The 15,637-nt window shown below is 36.7% G+C and overlaps 1 protein-coding gene across 2 annotated transcripts; it reads left to right on the forward strand.

Annotated features, from left to right (window-relative positions):
• Window positions 1–62: 62 nt before the first annotated feature.
• LOC131958287 (mitoferrin-2) lies at window positions 63–15,031 on the forward strand. Of its 2 annotated transcripts, none has more exons than XM_059323227.1 (6): window positions 63–139; window positions 5,097–5,506; window positions 7,440–7,659; window positions 7,877–7,933; window positions 10,986–11,566; window positions 13,171–15,031. In XM_059323227.1, the coding sequence occupies exons 2-5, from the start codon at window positions 5,381–5,383 to the stop codon at window positions 11,537–11,539; spliced, it is 957 nt and encodes a 318-aa protein (XP_059179210.1). In that variant the 5' UTR covers window positions 63–139; window positions 5,097–5,380; the 3' UTR covers window positions 11,540–11,566; window positions 13,171–15,031. The 2 variants fall into 2 exon arrangements, with proteins under 2 accessions (XP_059179210.1, XP_059179209.1); XM_059323226.1 differs by having other exon boundaries at window positions 10,986–11,535.
• Window positions 15,032–15,637: the final 606 nt, after the last annotated feature.

The raw sequence follows: 15,637 nt of genomic DNA on the forward strand, positions 1-15,637 counted from the left end.
CAAGACCATGTAGTAGAATAGGATAATGGGACTCGAAATATCGTCCAGCTAATATAGATGCACTGAGACATTGAGAAGTTTAATAAAATACTCTAATATTATGACCCCCGGTGATAACTACAGCCAAGGACTCCAGTGGGTAAGCTAGGCTAAAGTGTTTTGTCCTTGTGCGTACGTCAGTTTGGACAACACATCTGAATTGTTTTTCTTTCCTTTTTTTAATGCAGCTAGTTATTTTTTCTTGGTTTTGTCTTGATCTCCAGGCCCAGTGGCGTAGTAAGGTCGGGTATCACCCGGTGCTTTAATGGTGTCACCCCCAGAGGCGTAGCGACCCTTCCCGTGGACACAAACTTTCGATTTGCACCCCCCCCTCAAACTTTCGATTTGCACACCCCCCCCTCAAATGTTTCTCTATATATTTTGCTATTTTTGCCTTGGTGTCACCCCCCCCCCTAAATGGTGTCACCCGGTGCGGTCCGCACCCCCCCCCCTCGCTACGCCTCTGTCCAGGCCTACCCACTTTTATTTATGATAACGCTTTTTTTTAAGTAGAAGAGATCTAGATCTACCACAGTTTAATGATGCGATATGAAACCATTTTAGCCATAACGCCCGCGAAAAATAGCAACCGTCACACTTTTCTCCGTTTCCTTACTTACATAACTTAATATAAGGATCAAAGGCAGAGTTTATTCCAGGCATCTCTTCCGGTGGTAATTTCAAGTCCCCCCCCCCCCTCGGAGAAAAAAGTGGAAAAGAAACACTGTCCAGGATTGCCTTGGCCGGCATACTTTCCTCTAGCCCTGGGGATTCCTGTCTAACACCGCGTTTACACTTAAGACATATAGGCTAGGCCCCTATAGGCTTTCTATACATGTCTAGAAAAAAAAAAACCCGCTACAAATTAATTTTATACGGAACATGTATATTTACTTCTTGCTAAAAAAATTCTAGACATATATAGATCTAGTAGATAGCCATCCAATCCCAGCCTAGTACCAACGATGGAACAAATGGTAATATTTCGGCTTTAGACCACGATATGAGTGCAATGACATAGCTAGCCTAGAGAACATAGACTCTACCTCCCTGTGTGGATTGTACAGGAAGCACTTTGTTTACTTACGCCCGATTGTTTTTTTTTCATGCCTGCAACCAACTGAAATGTTCACACACGTCTAAAGAGGCTAAAGCGAAGGGAGTTAGATTGACCACTTGGCTAAAAATCTGCTGCTTTTATGTCTGTGTGAAATGTGATACTTATACTATCCACGAGTCTATAACATCCTTCGAAATAGCTTTTAAAAATAGTGTAATACCCAATAAAGGGTTCGTCCAAAAAAACTCATTAAAAAAATTGCTATTTGGGGAGAAATGTAACGTCACTTAAGGGAGAAAGGGAGAGTCTGTTACTCTGTCACGATGGGGAGGGCGAGGTAAAAATCATTTTTAAAGCGTGACGTCATAAATGGACGACCCCCCCCCCCCCCTAACCAGACCTGGAAATGTTGAAAATTTTTGAAGCCGATGTTAAGCCGCTTGCAGAAATTGTCCGGCGGAGAGGGTAGAGGAGAAAAATGGCTAAAATAACGAGTAACATACTAAATACACTCATACAAAAGTTAACTGAATTTATCAATCAGATCCTTATGCAGGTATTCGATGTAGGGGGAGTACGTACTTTTAGGGTAATGGCTATATGGTTATTGCCAGGTGTTCGGTTAGGGTTAGGATTTGGATATAGTTTGGGAAATTTTCAAGATGGAATTCGTTTATTTTACACTTCCGATGTCACTGGTATTCCATAGTACTATATAGACTATAATATAGACCTGCCATTTATATCGTACAACGCCAACTAATGGGAATTCTCGAGAAAGGTTGTTGTTAGAAGGGTATTGACAGAGATAATACATGGGGGCAGAGGCGTAGCGACCCCTCCCTCCTGGCGCCCGGGGACAAACTCCAAAGTATACGGTGGCGTGAGGGACAGGGGTGTGAACCTTATAAGGGACTCGAAAATTGTCTTAAAATTTATTTACATTAAATAAAAGTTATTTATGATTGTATTATTTAACCATTGGCCGAGTCAGTGGCGTAGCGAAGTCGGGTCTCACCCGATGCGGCACTTAATGGTGTCACCCCCCCCCCAGAGGCGTAGCGACCATTCTCGGGGACAAACTTTCAGTTTTCGATTTGCACACCCCCCCCCTCAAACTTTCGATTTGCACACCCCTCCCCCCTCAAACTTTCGATTTGCACCTCTTAAAACGATATTTAACACTCGAATTAATCACTTAATTAAGTGGAGTTATCATTTTACTCTATATATTTTGGCATTTTTTTGCCTTGGTGTCACCCCCCGAAATGGTGTCACCCGGTGCAGTCCGCACCCCCCCCCCCCCTCCCGCTACGCCTCTGGGTCGATTTCTATTTCTCCTACAGAGGCGTAGCGAGGGGGGGGGGCGGGGGGGGGGGGACATATGTCCCCGGGCGCCGACCTTAGGGGGGGCGCCAAATTGACAGTTTGAGGGGGGGTGCAAATGAAAAGTTCGAGGGGGGGGGTGCAAATCGAAAGTTTGAGGGGGGGGGTGCAAATGAAAAGTTCGAGGGGGGGTGCAAATCGAAAGTTTGAGGGGGGGGTGCAAATGAAAAGTTCGAGGGGGGGTGCAAATCGAAAATTTGCTCCCGAGGGGGGCGCCAAATTGAAAGTATGTCCCCGGGCGCCGGGAAGGGTCGCTACGCCTCTGTTCTCCTACATCAAACACGCTTTCGCCGGCAAAATACATGGGAGTCCATAGCTCGAGAAGCCCCTGCATAATATGTAGATCTAGTGGGCTTTCATGATGTACGCATCAGGGCTCAAACTACTTTAAAAAGGGCGCTCACTCTATACGTGAGCGACGGACGACCTGCAGACTTCAGACTTAGGGGTCATCCATAAATGACGTCACGCTTTTTTGGACGATTTTTACCCCCCCCCCCTCCCCCCCCGTCACACGTCGTCACAAAAAGCCAGACCCCCCCCCCCTAAAATGACGTCACATCTTAGCCTACAACCCCCCCCCCCCCCTCAAAATTGCTGTTGAATTTTTCTTAAAGCATCGATATTTTTCCAAAATCTTGTCTGAACTCTGTCAACATAGAGTATTTTGATCAATTCCTATTACAATTTATTAAAATAGTTTTCTAAAACGCGAAATAACGGCTAAAATTTGTTTTCTAACATTTCTTTTTTTAATGCAAAAGTGTGACGTCCCACCATCTGAACCCCCCCCCCCTCCCCCTCATCACACACCGTCACAAAATTACGGACCCCCTCCCTCCCCCCCCCCCCTACGAGTGTGACGTCAGTGTTTCTTCCAGACTTTTTTCTCCGGGGGTGGGGGCACTTGAAATTTTCGGGGTGGAGGTAGACTTTCTTTCGGGGGGGCGGACACTGTTAAAAGTATATATTTTCTATATAAATTATATAAATTTCATTTCGTTCGGGGGGGGGGGGTAAAAAAATTTCGGAAGAGATGCCTGGAAGAAACTCTGTGTGACGTCATTTATGGACGACCCCTTACGTGTCCTCCATGCACTCTACCGTATTCCAAGTAACTTGAACATCACTCCCGACATCACGCCAACTTGCAACGACCCCTTACTGCACTTAAAGGACGCCAGGGTTCTGCACACACTGGGTGCTGAACGCCCACAAGAAGTGGGTTTGTTTCTGGCACATACATACACACACAAACACACTGACAGCCTGGCAAGGCCGCCAACAGCAACTCTAGCAGCAGACTAAATAGGGCGCACTTTGACAAGCCATTTGTAAAGCATCCCAGGCAACACTAGTAGCATAGTTCATCTATAATTTACGGCCATTTACCGAGATGGACAGTTTCGTGAAACGTACGCCTTTACCCGTAATTGTAAGGGGGGGGGGTGGCTTTTTGTGACGATGTTTTGACAAAGGGGAGGAGTGGTAAATATCTACCCTATTCTATTTGTCAAAGGCCTTATATTCGTTCTAAAACCAACTTGCCCCCCCCCCCCCCGAAGAGATGCCTGGAAGAAACTCACTCTGATAGTGTATACTTAGATTCCCCACTATCTATCTATCATTTTATATATATATATATATATATATATATATATATATATATATATATATATATATATATATATATATATATATATATATATATATGCATTACTACACCTTTCATCCGATCGCCATGTTCAAATTCGCCAGGCACCCCGGTAGGACGAGATTCGATTCTTCTCTACATATGGTATTTAAAAAAAAAAGTCGTATGTGGTTCGACACCGTTCAACCGAGTGTCATGAAACTTTGGGGAGTTGATTAGAACAATCCAGGGAAGGGTTCTACGGGGAAAAAAATAATTCAGTTTCGCAGGGTGCGATTTAGTCCCCCGGCGTTTCACGTGAGCGCTATGGTGCCCACGTTCGTTTTAAACGGTGAGATAGACTATGGATAAGATGGGACGTTATAGTCATTCACAAAAAGTGTGCACACCGGCAGTGTGCAATTTGGCGCCCCGGGCTATCCCTTGAGCTATGGCGCATACCTTCGTCTAAAAAAAGTGTGATAGAATATAGATAAAAAGTAGTATTATAGTCGTTCACTAAATTGAATCAGGCGCGTCAGCACGCGCACCGGCAGGGTGCGACTTGCTCCGGGCTATCCTCGGACTTTTTTCTAACCCCTCGGCAACGCGCGGGGACGGGAACGCTAGTTTTCTATAAAATATTAAAATAGCTCGACTGTAGGCCTAGATCTAAAGACCTATGTGTAGGACAAGTATACTAGTATAATAAAACAGCCCATATAAGCTTCGACTAAATAAGACCAATAAATCCTAAGGCCTATTTTACAAGCTCTAATACTAGTCTAATAGCGGCCTAAGTTTGTGTGACCTTTTTTAAAATATTAGGTTCTAGAGACTAGATCTAGCCTATAATAAAATTCTAAATCTGTATTGGTTTAGTCTTATTTTTACATTTAACTTATATAATGACCGCATTTATATGTTTCATGTGTCATTCAATTGGTGATTTTTTAAAAAAAACTACTTTTATTTCAGAATATTTTTTAATGGACAAAGTGAATTATGTCGCACTACCCAAAACGTTGAAATGGACTGATCCTACACGATCGCTAAATGTGTTGAATAACACGTGAAAGGTCACAATATGGCGGATATAGCTGTGTTGTAAAGTTCAAAAAACCTTGCCTGTTGCAAACCAGGCCTTAAAAATTTATATAGGGCCTAGTTCGGACAGAAGAATCTGACTTTTACAATTGTTTCGGCAGCTGCTTCAGTTGCTCATCTTTTTATTTACATTTTCGATATACAGTTGTTAGAAAATGGACGAAGAAGAGAACCCATATGAAACACTTGGTGTTTCTACCACAATGACGACACATATGCTGGCCGGCGCTGCTGCGGGAGTTATGGAACACTCCGTCATGTATCCAATAGATTGTGTAAAGGTGAGAACATCTAGCTTTCTAGCTACGAAATGTCGATCTACTTAATATCTAGATCTATAGCCCTTTTATTTCTAGAATCTAGACTCCTACTCCTAGACTATCACGATGTATTCTGGTCAGTTATCAGTACAACAGTACCAGTAGGCCTAGAATCTATAGATCTAGATCTAGATTCTAGATCTGTACTAACTAGCTAGATCTAGATTAGTAGTACTACACCACAGTGAGTCAGCATTATCACAGTTCACAGTAAGTGAATCACTGATCAGTCAGTGTTGTAGTAAAGTAATGTAATTCAGTGATCACTAATGATTAGGCCCTAATGATTGAATCCTAAGTATTAAGTAATGATCTAATTATTGTAATTAATCCTGACCTAATTAACAAAATCTAAAGGGGAATGCACATATTTCTGGCTAATGACTAATGTCGTTGCTAACCCTGTCCCTAACTATCAATTTTGCGCCCCTTCCCCCATATTTATATATTTATTCACGTTAGCAAAAAAGGACCCCTCACCACACACACACATCAGTCACCGTTAATAGTTTTTCCCATATCTCACAAGCAACGTAGAACGCTGTCCATAGAACTAACTAGCTTTCTATTTTCGGATATTTAGAATCGACCCTTTGAATCCTGGACAGATCGCCCCCCTTCCGACGTGACCTCTGCCTAACCCAAACCCTAGTCCTACCATACTCTTAACCCTCATTTCTAACCATAAAATTAGTTGAGATTACAGTACTGCTAACAACCAAACACACCTATTTTATGGAAGTGTCTATTATCAGCCATCTGTATCTAAAATCATCCAATCTAAGGACTAATGACAGATCAGTTTTTGACCCATAGTTCAATCTAGATTTTAAATCTACACCTGTGTTAATAAAAATTGATTCTAAATGCTAGATTATAAAATAAATTAGGTCATTTAATATAGGGCTTAGTTATAGTTATAGAGATCCAACCTTCCACAAACTAGTGTCCACCAAAAGAATCTCTCTAGACTTGTTTTGGTCGTTGTGGACTCCTTGAACAATTTTTTTGAATTAGTAGACCTAAGACTAAGTACTGTAGTAGTAAGTAAAGTATTAAGTGATATTTTAGCCTTGTGAAAATACACTGGTGCCTAGACAGCGACTGCCCTAACAAAATAATTTTTGACATACAAGTGGTTGGGCAAGTGAAACACGAGAAATTTTTTAGATTATTGTGTCGGATTACATTCTTCCTCTTTACTCTACATATGAGAGAGTAAAAATTTATCCTATGTAATTTTAGCCTTGATCTATTATCATAGTAGAATGTAATAGCCACGAATAATTAACAAATCCTATTAATTAATACTTTACTTACCGTCCCGTACATCTGATAAATATTCTTAAGGGGTTTCTTTTGTAAAAAATAGGTTATTACTGCAAAAGTTACTTCAGTCATTACCTTTAGTATTTTCCAAGGACATACATGTTACAATTGAAGCTAAAGATTCCATTTTAAATGTCTTGTTACTCAGTTATTAATTGGTCAGGGCTTTAAAGCTGGTGGCAACTAAACTGAGAAGTCTCTAAGGATGAGGCTGGGTTGATGGGGACAGCATCTTTTCTAGGAGAGAAAACTCCAAAATCAAATAACTGCTGCCTTGTAGCTAATTCTTAGATTAACAAGCTACTTAAGCAAATCCAGAAAGATTAGCAGAATGAAATCAGAGTCAACAGCCGATATGGTGCATAACTTGCTGATATATAATACTTACTTGTGTTGGAAGTTATCCCGTCCAACATTACAATTTAGAATTGTATTTAAAGTTCCTCTTTATACATAGGATCAATTGGAGTTCATGTTTCTTTACCTCGGCATAAAGAAGTATTTTATCACTTGATTTTAATTTAATGCCTTAAATAACTTCACAATTTGACCATTTGATTTTCAGACAAGAATGCAGTGTTTGGTACCTGACCCTAAAGCTGACTACAGAAGTGTAGTAGATGCCTTGAATAAAATAGTTCGTCATGAGGGAATACGCAATACTGTACGGGGTTTTAGTGCTATGGCAGTCGGGGCTGGTCCCGCTCATGCTTTGTACTTTGCTTGTTATGAAAAGGTGAAGCAAGTTTTAAGTGGAGGAAAACAAGGAAATCATTTTGCACATGGTACATTTCTAATCATATTTTTACTTTCCTCCTAAACCTTGTATGTGCATATTATAATATTAGTATTGTGTATGTACTATAATTTTTAGATAGAAGTTTAGTGACTCAGTCAGATAAACCATTTAGTTTTCTAAAAGAGGCCAAATTTTTATAAACATTGCTTCAACAATTTTTTTAAATTTCATGCTGTAATGAAAAAAACTAAATGTTATTACAGGCTGTGCTGGATGCACTGCAACACTTCTCCATGATGCCATAATGAATCCAGCTGATGGTATGTTGTTTTTACATTTTGTTAATGTGTGGGTATTTTATTTATTTTTTGTAAAAAAAAAGTATTTGTCAAAAGAAATTATAAACAAAAGTATATAATTGTCATTGGCCGAAATTAATTATATAGGTTATGTATTTAATCGTTTGAATTGTGGGGGGGGGGGGGGGGTGTGTGTGGTTATACCTTTTTTAAGGCCATATAAATTTTAATTGTTCATGCGCTTTTGGTTGGCAAATATAAGGCACAACTTGCATTTTTTTCAATAGACCTAAACTGAAAACAATACGAGATGACCTAATTATTATTGTTGCGGCACTATTTTTTGTACTTAAATATCATTTCTACATAGGTCAGCACACTTTTATTGTAATGCCCTAACCTTTTTACAAGCTTTTATTTAGTTTGCAACATTTGTTTGTTTTCTTTGTGGCTAAACTGTTAAAGATCCCACGAGTGACCAAAGCTTTTTATTGAAGAGAGTTAATTTGTTTTATTTTAATATTTTCAGTGAATTTAAAAGCTTGTTGCTATAAAGGTTTTTTATATTTGTTATAACAATGTTAAGCCATAGACCTATTGAATAAAACAATAATTTAAATATAAGCTAATAGTGGTCAAAGTTCAGGGATGTGACGTTTCCGAATTTTAGCGGAAATCTGATTTTTCCGTTTCAGTTGCGATTTTCCTCCGCTGATTTAATTTTCGCCGAATTTTTCCGCCGACTTTCGATTTTTGTCGATTTTTTTACGAAGTTTTAAAAATTAGGAAAAAAACGGAAATGTCTTCTACGGAAAGGGCCGACATGCTCATTCCACTTATTCGTATTTAAATTTAAATCGACAACTACTGTACTTAGGTCAAACGGACACTCGAATATGCGCATTTCTTTTCGATTGGTCGATTGCGCTAGGTCTGACGGTGCTAGATCAAGATTAAATGTAGATTAAGATTCGAAATTTCGGCGGCCTTACGAAATTTTCAAAGCACAATTTTTTAGTCCAAATTTCCCGCTGATATTTTCAGTTAACTATTTATCAAAAACACGGGAAAAGGTAATCTAAAATAATGCAGTTATTCAAATGAAACTTACATCTCTTAAGCCTGATAATCTAGATATCGATATAGCCTAATATATCTAACGGTATTTTAACCCGCCTAAATCTACAGTTTCTCTCTGATTCTATTTTATTTCGCAATCTCAAATTAATATCCTTGCAAAAGGTGACTACGAGGACTAGACTAACCCGCCCCACCTCCTAGCAATGGTGGCTCTTGTGACCTCACCTTGACCCCAAGTACGTGTTCGGTACCGCTTGTTGAAAAAAAATGACGTCACAGTCAATTTCAAATAGCTGTTCCTGCAATACGTATGTTTCGTGGGCTTACAGATTAAAAAAAATACTAAACTCAATGTGACTTCGACCGTGTCTTGTTTGTGGAAGAAAAAATACATACAGGCTGTTTTTAAATTTTTAATAAGGGGTCTTCCATTAATAACGTCACACTCGTAAGATAGTGTAACGTCATATTTTTGTATTTTAAAAAAAAGTAATGTTAGAAACAACTGCATTTTAGCCGCTATTACGCGTTTTGGAAAACTTGTAAAACATTGTAATAGAAATTGAATAAAATACCCTATGTTGGTCGACCTCAGTCAATATTTTAGAAAAAAATCGATGTTAAAAAAAATTCAGTTCGAGGGGGGTGGGGGGGGGGGGGGCATTTGTTGGCTGAGGTGTGACGTCATTATAGGGGTGGGGGAGTCTGGCTTTTGTAGGAGAGAGGGGAGGTAAATATCGTCAAAAAAAACGCGGATGACCCCTAACAATTCCAAAAAATCAAATATCGATGTGGCTTGGCTATCAAAATGATTAACTTTGGTTCACACGTCAGACCCTTTCTAATTTTAGCTAACCTGGTCCATTTCATTTTTCCATCACATGAACCTAAAACTTTCAAATTGTAACTAATCTTAATCTAGGGTCTTTACAGTTGAAGGCAAATATTTTTACCAATCCAATCTTTAAAAGAATATACGGCATTAGGTCCCTATTTAAAATTGAAAACAGGAGTACATCTAGAATCTACACTAGATTAGTGCAGTTTAAATTAGCTTAGTGGTAAAATAAAACTTGATTGCTACTTTTGTTACATTGTAATTTTTAAAAACTTGTTTATAAGGTAAACATTAAATTGCAATTAGACAAGACTTTCAATGTAATTTTAGAGCAGGGGTCTCCAAACTACGGCCCGCGGAGATCTTTTTGTCCAAGGAAAAATTGTTTGTTGGTGATGATGAGGAACTTTGCGCAGAAAAATCAAAGATATGCCTTTAAGAAACTGGCCCCCGAACTGAAATTTTATAGTTAATGCGGCCCCTGGACTGAAAAGTTTGGAGACCCCTGTTTTAGAGTAACATAAACTTCTTGTATTTAAAATATTAACTTCATTAAACAATTAATTAGTACAGTAACAGTATGAAGCTGCTTAACTGCGGTATAAAGCTGCTTAACTGCCATAAAAAGTAGATAAACATATTGAGTTATTTCCGAAGAAAATTTCCTAATTTTTTTTCCTGATCTGGTCACATCCCTGAAAGTTAGAGTATTGTGCTGGTCGAAGTTAGACCAGTTAAAACCAAACAGAAATAGTGGGGTTACATATAGAATACACATAGAATTATATTCTCCATTCTGACTGGTTAACTATTTATACTTAACAAATCAGCTGAGTTTAACGATTTTTTAATAGTGAAAAAATGAAACTTTATGTTGATTAGCTTATTAGATATAACGAAGATAAGCAGAGCCACAGGTTGGACGAAAACGAATCTGTCGAAGTTTATGCAGTCTTCTAAAAGAAAAGTTTGACAATATACAATCAAAGATTCAGCTATGAAACTTGATTTTTTTCTTAGTGTTATTTAAATTATTTAGATCTTTTGAATTTGTACAGTTTAAACAAAATGAAATGCTTAATCCACACTAAGTTTAACTAAACCACTTATATTGTATTTGTTTTTATAAGCTAAACATTTTTATTAAATTTCCAGTGGTGAAACAGAGGATGCAGATTTATGGAAGTCCCTACCAGTCAACCTTGATATGTTTCCGTGAGATCTTGAGGACAGAGGGAATTGGAGCCTTCTACAGAAGTTACACAACACAACTGACAATGAACATCCCTTTCCAAGCTATTCAGTTCATTACCTACGAAGTTGTTCAAGATTATTTAAACAAAGAGCGAGCCTATGATCCAGGCTCTCACATAGCTGCAGGGGCGCTGGCTGGCGCGGTGGCTGCTGCCACAACAATGCCATTAGATGTGTGCAAAACTCTCCTAAACACACAAGAACACTGTGCCAGAAATCACTTGACTTACATAAATGGCATGGCATCTGCCTTTCGGACTATATATGAATTTTGTGGTATATCTGGGTTCTTTAGAGGACTTCAGGCACGAGTCATTTACCAAATGCCTTCAACTGCAATATCATGGTCAGTGTACGAGTTCTTCAAGTATATTATTCACAAAAGAAAGCAACAGTCATCTGAAGATAGGTACATTGGGCCTGCTGTTCGTATTGCAGCAGCTACTTCAAGGTGAATTGACCAATAATTAGGAGTTTATCAGGTTTGATAGCTTTATTTATGATTTAAGACTTATAAAGTTTAATTTATTTCTGACTTTTGTAATATATAGAACATTAGACAAATTCTCTTCTACATAGTAGTATTAGAATCACCAACTGTGGAGTGTGTTTTCTCATTGTTTCAGCTGATTAAAAATTCTTAAATTATACAAATAGTTCCCTCTTGTTTCCTGGTACTGCCTCTAAAAAATTTTACTTTATTCTTATACAAGTTGATAGTTTTGATATGTTCATTTCACATCATTTTTTGTTTGAATGTTTTGTTATATAATTACAATCTTGTGAAGTTGAAGTAGGGAAGCATTAGCTCTGAGCTTTTAGGGAGTTTAACTGAATAGAAATTTTAACATAAAGTAGCCTACTGAAATATTACAGATTTAGACTGGAGTTTGGACATGGGCAACTTTAAAATCAAAATTAGAATAATTTTTAAGTAGGTTATTGTTGCTTGAGAAATTTGTTAATGTTAATGCTTAATTTATAACATTTACTTCTCTGCTTGAAACACTTTGCAACACTCTGTTCTGGTCAGCTGTAATGAACAATGAATTTCTCAGTGCAAATTAAAAATTCATGATTTGAAAGGATTAAAGTTGATCTTTTTTATAGCCTGCAGCAAAAATGTATTTAGGTCAAATCTCCCTACTTACCTCCCTGACCTCTTCATCTATAACTTGCTTAACATTCTCTATTCTCTGTACATTCTGTATTGTCTGTACATTCTCTATTCTCTGTACATTCTGTATTCTCTGTACATTCTGTATTCTCTGTACATTCTGTATTGTCTGTACATTCTCTATTCTCTGTACATTCTCTATTGTCTGTACATTCTCTATTCTCTGTACATTCTGTATTGTCTGTACATTCTCTATTCTCTGTACATTCTGTATTCTCTGTACATTCTCTATTCTCTGTACATTCTGTATTCTCTGTACATTCTGTATTCTCTGTACATTCTGTATTCTCTGTACATTCTGTATTCTCTGTACATTCTGTATTCTCTGTACATTCTGTATTCTCTGTACATTCTGTATTCTCTGTACATTCTCTATTCTCTGTACATTCTGTATTCTCTGTACATTCTGTATTCTCTGTACATTCTGTATTCTCTGTACATTCTGTATTCTCTGTACATTCTGTATTCTTTATACATTCTCTATTCTCTGTACATTCTGTATTCTCTGTACATTCTGTATTGTCTGTACATTCTGTATTCTCTGTACATTCTGTATTGTCTGTTTGAAAATCTATTAAATGTATTAAGTGTTGTTTTCATTTTAACTTATAATTTAATGAAAACAGTCACCGCAGCCAGAAAGGTTTTTGTTTAAGTATTAAAACGACCAATTACAATGATTAAATTAGTTAAAATTCTTTTTTTTAAATTGTTTATTAGCTACCCTACATATAAAATTTTTCTTTGATTTGAATCCGATTTTATTAAATGATTTGTGTTTTTGCTTATAATTAAGGCTCCAGGTTTATAAACATTTGTAACAGTTACATTACTTGTTTGTCTCCTAGTATTTAAAAAACACAAAATTGCGTTAAGTTATCCAAACTGTTTATTCTTTTTTTATTCCAGCACACCTCGCAGATAACTAAGCGTGAATGGAGGGGGCAGTGAATGGTCTGCTGTGAAGGAAATAGTCATCTTCCTGTGTGTTTGTGCTGTGATCTGATATCAACATTCATTTGAAGCATTTTAATCATTACTATCAAATAGTTACTTGTGTCAGGTAGAGATTCTTATAAATATAACAACAAAAAAGAATAGTTCAGTTTTGGTTCAATATATTTTTCTAATTAGGATATTTTCTCTAAATCAAACAACCTGTGATAATTGTTCCAAGGAAATGTATCATTGGTTAGGGAATCTGTTTGATACAAATTTAATGTGTCTCAACATTTATACTGATGGCATGTATTGATTATCTGTTTAACATTAATCATTTGCATTCTGTTGTGTTTTATCAAATATTTAGATGCATATTTTAGTATTGCAATATGTGTAATATTATAGTGCATATGTCTATCATTGTTATTTTCAATCTTGAAAAATTGGTATAAATTTTAGGTGCATATGGTTATCATTGTTATTGTAAGTATTGAAGGATCAGTTGAATTTAGTGCATATTAATATAATTGTCTTATTATTGATGAATGGGTAGAATTTTAGGCAAATATGACTATCATTATCATAATAAATAGTGTTCTTATTGAAAAATAGGTTGAATTGAGTGCATATGACTGAATAATCATGTTATTATTGATAAGTGGGTAGAACTTTAGGCGTATATGATTATTATGTTAAAGAATGGGTAGGTGCATATGACTATCATTATTGTTTTCTTAATACATATGACTATCATAATTTTATTACTGAAGAGTGTTGAATTTTAGGTGGATGTGGCTATCATTGTGTTAGTTTTGAAGAGTGGGTAGGATTTGAATCTTTCTAAAGCAGGTTGTGATGAGAGATCATGTTGATTGAAAAGAAACCTAAGCTGGCTCCAACCAATGACCAGTCTTTGGCTGCTTGTCCAATGCTGTTAAAAACAATAGTTCTAGATTTATAAGGCCTACATTTTTTAAAAAGTGTATATATCTGGTATGTAAATTTGTACATTGATATGAAAACTCTCAAACATTTTTAATATAACATAAATTTTTTGGTTAAATTTAGTTAAGAATTTGTCAAAATTTTGTTGATATGGTAATTAAAATACATAGCGATACTTTTTAAAAAAATATTACAACAAATAATGTGAGGCTGAAAACTATTTTTAAAAATACAAGTGATGTTCGCAATGGAAATGTACATGTATAAAGTTGGTGGATATTCAGGTCCCAAGGTTTCAGTTTCATACATTCATTAAGATTTAGTTCTCTAAAATTTGTTATTCTTTTTTCAGCGCTGTTAATGTTTGATGAAATTGATCTGATCAAAAGTAAGAAAGGTGAAAATGTCCACTTTTAAACATGTGCGTCACATGTCATGGATTTTACTTCTGTGAAGTAAACATCTTGTTAAAAGCATGAGTCATGTTGCATTGCTAGAGGGTATTTGCCAAAAGCATGATTCATGTTGGATTGCTAGAGGGTATTTGGTTTGTTATGGCTGTATCAGATGTTCAATGTCTTGCAGGAAATTTTCTTTCTTGCAATGTTGCACATGTATTATCAGAAACCTGAGTTCAGGTCCTACCTCTTCATCAAAGGGAGTAATAGAATATTTTTTTTAAGTTAGTTGCAAAACAAAAGATCAAGCAACATTTAGAAATTAACACTAATGTACCAGTTTTTTTAAGCCATTGAGAAAGTAATGTGTACCAATAGCTGTATAATAATGAAAAAGCAAATTAATTTTTAAGTGAGTAAACAAAGTACCAAAAAAATTGTGTACAACCATCAAAAGAAGAGCAAGTTGTTGTTAATCATCAATATCTGTCAACATGCCTGTTGGTCTCAGTCATAGACTTTTAAGGGAGATATAGTTAACTGACCTGTCAACATGCCAGTGGTCTCAGTCATAGACAACTAATAAGGGAGATTTAGTTAACTGACCTGTCAACATGCCAGCGGTCTCAGTCATAGACAACTAATAAGGGAGATTTAGTTAACTGACCTGTCAACATGCCAGCGGTCTCAGTCATAGACTAATAAGGGAGATATAGTTAACTGACAAATGTAAGCCTAATAAGAGAAATAGTTAACTGACAAATGTAAGAGCAGTGTTTGGCCACATCCTGGGATTACAGTTTTGTTACTAAATGTATGCAATCTAAAGTGTCTTTATTTTACCATCAGCTGAAATCCCAGTGATAGAGAAACATCCATGTGGCTTGCTTTTTTTTTTTTTTACTTGTCAAATGAAGAACATTTACAAGTTTCTGTACATTGGTTGTTTTTTTTTTTTTGTATCTTTATATGGTGGACATGACTGTTCTTTATTAGATTATTTTTAGTTTTTAAAATGTTGAGTTTTGGAATACAATTTTTTTAAAGTGCATCATTCACCCAAATATGTAATGACAACTTATTTGACGTTG

Source organism: Physella acuta, unplaced genomic scaffold (assembly GCF_028476545.2).
Source record: "Physella acuta isolate Inbredline_101_S28 unplaced genomic scaffold, ASM2847654v3 ptg001311l, whole genome shotgun sequence".
In the NCBI taxonomy this organism is placed as follows: domain Eukaryota; kingdom Metazoa; phylum Mollusca; class Gastropoda; family Physidae; genus Physella; species Physella acuta.